The sequence below is a fragment of the Prionailurus bengalensis genome, chromosome C1 (assembly GCF_016509475.1).
Source record: "Prionailurus bengalensis isolate Pbe53 chromosome C1, Fcat_Pben_1.1_paternal_pri, whole genome shotgun sequence".
Classification (NCBI taxonomy): Eukaryota; Metazoa; Chordata; class Mammalia; order Carnivora; family Felidae; genus Prionailurus; species Prionailurus bengalensis.
Window position 1 is genome coordinate 28,126,474 of NC_057345.1, and position 6,992 is coordinate 28,133,465.

At 53.9% G+C, this 6,992-nt stretch overlaps 1 protein-coding gene across 1 annotated transcript; it reads right to left on the reverse strand.

Moving 5' to 3' along the window:
- Positions 1 to 398: 398 nt before the first annotated feature.
- LOC122479383 (60S acidic ribosomal protein P1-like) lies at positions 399 to 5,921 on the reverse strand. The gene is made up of 2 exons (XM_043573330.1): positions 5,689 to 5,921; positions 399 to 862 (listed from the first exon to the last, which is right to left on the reverse strand). The coding sequence occupies exons 1-2, from the start codon at positions 5,919 to 5,921 to the stop codon at positions 499 to 501; spliced, it is 597 nt and encodes a 198-aa protein (XP_043429265.1). The 3' UTR covers positions 399 to 498.
- Between the last annotated feature and the right edge of the window lie 1,071 nt (positions 5,922 to 6,992).

Here is a 6,992-nt window from a genome sequence, read left to right on the forward strand (position 1 = left end):
GGGGGCATTAGGGAAGTGAGTCCTGACCCTCCCTTGTCCAGTCTGGACCTCGTGGCTCTGGCACACAGGAGGAGAGGCAGGGAGGGGTGGCAGGTGCCTGACTGACTTTCATAGTTCATGTCGCCCTGCTGGTGGTGAGTCTCACTCGGGGATGGCTGTTGAAGGCACGCCACTGGTACCGAGATTGCGTCGAGGGCCACGTGGGAGCCAAGAAGTCTCCTAGCCAGGCAAATCTGTGGGCAGATTTGAGGCTGTGTTGATAGCCAGTGTGGTAGGTGTGGGAGAGTTTCGAGGGTGGGTTCTGATCTTCCAGTGCCTCGGGGAATTATATTCCAGAGCAATTCATGTGAGATCACAGGGAGTCCAGACAGCCCCATTTTTAAGTGTGAAGGGTTCAGCTTTAGTGAGAAGATAGCTGACTATCCTTGTGAGGTAGTGAGCTCCTCGTCAGTGGATAGACAGCCCAGGATCCTCTGCTATTTTTTTTTTTTTAAGAGTTCAGCTTTTTATCGAACAGGTTACGGGAGAGGTGTGGTCCAAAAGACCAAAACGTGTGTCATCACCAGACTCGTCCGATTCTTCTTTCTTTGCTTCCACTTTCTTCTCCACAGGGGCAGCCCCAGAGAGGGGAGCGGGATCTCCTGCTGGGGTGGCTCCTCCAGCCCCTACCTCGCAGATGAGGCTCCAGATGTTGACTTTGGCCAGGGCCTTTGCAAACACGTTCCTCCAGAAAGGTCCCACATTTACACCCGCTGCTTTAAGGAGGGCATTGGTCTTATCCTCTGTGACTGTGACCTCATCGTTGTGCAGGATGAGGGCTGGGCCTGAGTAGATGCAGGCAGGCGAGCTCTGAGCCGGAGACCTTGGTGCCGGGGAGTGCTGAGTGGGCTCTGCGGGGCGGGTGCTCCTCCTTAGTGGATAAAGCGAGGGCCCCACCCCAACGCGACCTTAGCTTCCTTGGAAGGACCGAGCACCTCAGCGGCAGCTGGGAAGAAGGGCCAGGATCCTCTACTATTAACCCCAGCTGTGTGTCGGGCCTTTTATACATCATCTGATGTGATCTGCAGGCCCCCATCTTACAGGTGAGGAAACTGATGTTCAGGGAGGTTATGCGACACGTGCCAGGTCATTCCGAACCAGGATTTGGATGCTGGCCTGCCTGGCTTCAGAACCCGTGGCCCCTGGCTCCCCCTCCACACTTCTCTCTATCTCTGCTGAAGATGCGCCCTTCAGGCTGGGCACAAAATGATTAAAGGCCCCACAGCCAAGAGCCACGATCTCCTGGCCACAGGGGCTGCCTTCGGCAGGCTGTTGCACCGTGTTCCGCGCCGGGGTGGGAAGACGTGGGTCCTCTCTCTCTGCAATCTTTCCCTCCTCTCCTGCACTCATTCTGAGGCCTCATTTTCCTGTCTTCTCCCAGCCTCCCTCTGGCCTCTCTCTGGCCCTGATCCCAGCTCCCACTGGGTTATTCGCCAGGAATTTGGGGGCGGGGTAGGTCTCAGCTCCCCCTCCTACGAGTCACCTCCACTGCTTGGATGTAGGAGGCAGAGCTGATAAAGGCTGCCTGGGGAGACGGATGCCGGATGCCGGCTCTGGTCCCCGCCGGCCCTCTGACCCCCTCCCTGCCCTCGACCCCCCCGGAGCAGTCACCAGGAGGAGGCCTGGGTAATTGGTTCCATCCAAGACTCATCCTCAGTGGCGCGAAAGGGAAAGTTATAAATATTTTTACCTATAACTCATGACGAATAAAATTTTAATTACACTGAAAAATTTAAATTTCATAAGAAATAAATATTAATCCTGGAGAGTGACTTCTGTGGGAAGTTAACTTTCAAATGTCGTCAATCTGCAGGTGCCTGGGGTCTGGGGGCGGGGAGGAGGAGGCCCCCAGTTCTGGCTCCTGGTTTGGAGTGGGGGTCTCCCCTCCTGAGACTGAGGGTTCAAAGACTCAGATCTCCACCCAGGGAAGAGTCCACCCTCAGCTCGCTCCCTCTCTCCGACGATAATTGCTTACCTACCACGTCGAGAGATTTTTCTAGGTGCAGCGAAACTGCGGGAAAGGACACACATTGTTCTTGCCCCGGGTCACGTGGAGGCAGACGTTAAATGAATAATCACCAGCTACAGCCCCGTCGGTACCCCTCTGCTGGGCACAAATCCCTGCTTGGTTTTATTATTATTGTTATTTTACTTTTGAAAAATTCAAGGCTAACACACACCTAGAAAGATGCATAACAAACACATAAGCATGCAGGGCAGGGAGGAATGACAGCGTAGGGGAAGGCACGTGGCCCGGGTCAAGGAAGCTAGCGTGGGCTCCCATGCTAGACGCTTGGGGGAGGGAGAGGCTCTGCCTTGAGGACCTTCACAGACCATTTGATGGATGGCTCCGGCTGCCTGGCCAGGGAGAGGCGATTGGGGGTAAGGTGGCCTAATATTAGTAACAACATCTCAATACATACTGGCGGTTTATCATGTGCCAGGCGTGATTCTAGGCCCTTGATGGGTATTAGCTCATTTCACCCTGACAGAACCCCACAAGGAGAAAACAGAAACACAGAGAGGTTAATTAACAAGTCCAAAGTCATAGCTGGTGGAAGGCATGGCCGGGTTACGCTTGAGTCCCCTGGCTTAGAGACTTCTCTGAGTTTCTCTGAAGTGGGACAGCCCAGGTCTTGGCCACAGATGCCTGGCTTCCAGTGCCCTCTGGAACCTCTACAAACGCGCTCGTGTTTCACATCTGCTGTGTGGCCTCAGTCAAGCCTCTCAGCCTCTCTGAGTTTCACGTTCCTCTTTCGCGACCCAAGGATTAAAAATCCCCACTCTGTGCCTCCGCGGGTTTGTACGGGGCTGGAAAGTGGTGTTGTAATTCCGGTCACAGTGACAAAGCTGATTCTAGCCGTGAGCCACTCTGGCCCATGTGCTGGTGGGGATACTGCAAACCACCTCCCTGTGAGGCAGGCCTTATTCCCATCTGATGCTGGGGACACTGACATCTCAGGAGGAGCCTGAGGAGGGCGAGGTGATTAGAGAAGCTGCCTGTGGGCAGTGGCGGGGGTGGTGGGGTATTGTTCCAGGCAAGGGAGCTGAGGGCAGGATTTGGGACCTGCTCCAGGAGGGCTCTGCCATGAGCAGAGGCAAGGAGAACGATGTGTGCATGTTGTGTTGGGGGAAGGGGAGGGCAGGCCGGGTTCTGAGCTGCCCACCTCAGCTGCTTCCCCATTCCACAGATGCTAAAGTTGAGGCCACCCTGAGCTGGGGCTACGGAGCTGGGTCTGGGTCTGGGTTGTACCTGGGTAGAGGAGGGGGGCAGTGGGGGTAGGATCTTGGACTTGGGCCTGGCAAGCAAAGTCCTTGGCTCTTGAACCCGAGACCAAGGCTGAAGGGGGTGGCTTGGCCTGGTGCCAGCTTGGGGCGGTGCAGTGGGGCCCTGAGGGCCTTGTCCTGCAGCCGTCAGTGACATGGTGGGCTGGAACCGCTATGGCTCACATGTGAGAGAGCCCAGAGGAGGCTGGGGCCCCGAGTCTGATTTGCCCCTTTATGACCGTCCATGGAGGCAGGTGACAGACACTTACAGCTCTCCAGGGACTAAACAGACCAGGTCCCCCTTAAGTATTGGGAAATACTCTGAGTCCTTATTTGGCTGGCCCGGGACCCCGAATGGGGGTACTTTAGGAGGGAGGTGGGGAATCCACCCTGTGTGGCAAAAACTCAGGAATGCTTCACCCTTTCCCCCAGGCCCAGACACACGTGTACAGATATTCACATATTCAGACGTGGACGTGCACGCTGACACGCGTGTGCACATAGCTGTGTGTGCTCGCGCAGACACGCATACACACGGGTGCTGGTACGCAGGCGCCCACACAACCACAGATAGATTCCCGGGTATCCGTGGATCTCCGGCTGCCCCCTCCCGACAGCATTCCGCTGATGGAATGCTGTAATATTTTTCTATTAAATGTTGCATTTGTTGTGCCTTTTAGTAGCTCCCCTCATTAAAAATGATATTATCCCCATAAATAAGCCTGCTCCTGAGAAGAGTGCCTGACTCCATTTCTCTTCCTAATTGAGACACTTAGCTTTGATTTGCTCGTTGGCACGTACCGAGCGGATTAATTTTCAATTAATGCTCGTGGGCGGGTGGCTGCAGGCAGTGTGGGCTTGCAGCCCAGTGGCCTGGGAGCAGGGGCAGGTGGGAAGGAGCAGGGGCAGGAGGACCCAGAGAGGGTGTCTTTATGTTTCCCGGCCGTGTGAAAGAGAGCACTGGGGACTCCCTGGAGCTTCGTGGTTTTGTTCTTTGTGGGAAAGTGGGCCCTGGAGGGCCCTCTCTGGTGGGAAGCACCCTCTTCTCTTACTAAGCGCTATGGGCTCAAAGTTTATGTCTCCTCCACCCCAACCCCCTCCCACCCATTCCTATGTTGAAGCCATAACTCTCCATGTGATGGCATTTGGAGATGGGTCCTGCTGATCCTCAGAGACCTACCCCTGGTCATTGACTTTCTAGGCAAACGCTGGGGAGGTGTTAGGGCTCCGAGGGTAAGTGGGTAGATAGGCCAGCTGACCTGGGTTCAAATCCTGGTTCTTCTGGTTAGCTCATGACCCGATCAGGTTATTCTATCTCCCTAGGCCTCAGTTTCCTCTGTAAACAAGGGTGATAATAAGAGTACTTATTTCTTTTTTTTATTAAAAAAATTATTTATTTTTGAGAGAGACAGAGGCAGGGCATGAGCGGGAGAGGGGCAGAGAGAGAGGGAGACACAGAATCCGAAGCAGGCTCCAGGCTCTGAGCTGTCAGCACAGAGCCTGATGCGGGGCTCAAACTCATGATCTGCGAGGTTGTGACCCGAGCGGAAGTCGGCCACTCAACTGACTGAGCCACCGGGGCGCCCCAAGAGTACTTACTTCATAGGTGTTGTTAAAAAAAAAAATTCGACCGAGTAAATTTGAGCATCTCATTGGCTCTGTTAAGTGATTCATGAATTAGGAAAGGATTGTGTCAGGCAAGGTCACCTGCACTTAGGTGGAAGAAGGGCAAGGGGTCTCATTAAGTGGATTACTTCATCTTTGGGGGGTGGAGAGGGCCTATGTATGTGGAGATTGCCTCGTTGGTGCTGATCACAAAATTCCCAACAGACTGGTTAAGCCTTACATTTCTGGGGGAGGCTGAAACCGCGATTATGTTAGATATTAAGCCCCAGGTTTGATGGCTTGGCCTATGTGATGCCATTTTAAGCCTGTGGTTTTCCTTTCCTCTCTTTTTTTTTTTTTTAATTAAAGATTTTATTTTTAAGCAATCTCTACACCCAACATGGGGCTCGAACTCACAACCCTGAGATCAAGAGTCACATGCTCCACCGACTGAGCCAGCCAGGCGCCCCAAGCCTGTGGCTTTCTTTTCAACAGGGTGTTGTGCCACTTAGATGAGAGAAAGCATTTATACTTGGCACTCAAAGTATGGTGCCTAGACTGGAAGCATCGGCATCTCCTGGGTGCTTATTAGAAATGCAGAATCTCAGGCCCCACCCCAGACCCGCTGCACTCGAATCGGCATTTCAACACGATGCCCAGAGGTCCCTTGGTGCCCAGCCAAGTTTGAGAGGCTCCGATTTAGCATGACTCTTGGCACAAAGTAAGCACTTCCAAGCGGCAGTCGTCATGATTATTAGTCTAATAAGAATCCCTTACACGAAGGCAGATTCTGGTGCCGGAGAGAAGCCCTGGGGCTCACATTCCGGCTCTGTGGATGCGCAGTGGGTGCCCACTTCAGCTTTGGCACTGGCCTCACGGGTCTCCACCTGTAAACGCGGAGACCAGGACGCCACCTCCCGGAACAGATCGGAGAGCTCAATGAGATTAAGCAGAAGGTAGCTCCGGGAGTTGTGCAAGGTGATTCTGAGATTGCGAAGCTCCAAAAGCATTTTTGCGCATGTTTTATTTACTCTTCCTTTGTCCTTTAATTTACTCTTCCATTGTTCGCATTTTAAACGTGAGCCACGGAGGCATTTCAAACCAAGTGATGAGTCCAAGCTCATTTGGAGAGTCAGCCGCACAACTGGGTCTGGTCCCAGGACTGGTGGCCGTGAGCAGCGCCAGACCTCAGGGAGCTCCTAGAGCAGTGGGATCAGGCCACGGCCCCTCCCTCCAGCCACTGAAACCCTCCGGGTGCCTCGCTCTCCCTGGATTGTGCTGTTGGCCGTTTTCTCCTTTTTTGTGTGTGTTGGGAGTGGAGGTGGCTGCAGATTGGGGAGGGTGGGTGACAGGAAAGATGGGGCAGCTCTGGGATCTGACGGTTAATTAAAATGTCCTCATGGGTGATCAATCCACAGTCAATGGCTTGAATCCACAATGACCCAGCTTCTTTCTGGCTGAGCACGTGGCCTTCCTGGTGGTGCTGGCAGGAGGCCCTGCTGTCTTCCTCCTGGTCCTTGGAGGCCCGGGACGGGATGTGCTGTCGATGCTGCCTCCAAAATATTCCCATCTTGTTTCCATAATAGCTTCTGTCACTGCTCTTGACAGGCCAGCCATTAAGTCTTTGGCAAAATTGTAAGAATTATTAACATATGAGGTTTTATATTATTTGACAGCTGTCGGCTCCTTTGGAATCCACATCACCCTGTCCCCTCTCTCCCCTCCCACCCTCTCCCTTGGCGTCACCCCTCTTGGCCCAGAAGGATGGGAGGGGCCTCCCAATCACTGGGGAACCAGGGGGAGACAAGCCCATGTCAAACTTCACTCACAATCGCTCCTGCGCATCTGTGGGATGTTCCCTGGGGTCTCGCACACCACATCTCTCGCCCTAACCTGGATCATTCCTCGGCATGGACCCTCCTCATCCACACCCCTGGCTTCGATGGCTTCAGTGATGACTCGCCACCCTCTACTTACCTCCCAACTGTGCCCCAGACCCAAGTGCCCATCTGTTTCCTGGACATCTCCCTGACGCTTCAAAGACTCCCTCCTGGCTCTGCCTCTTGAGTTTTCCATTTAGG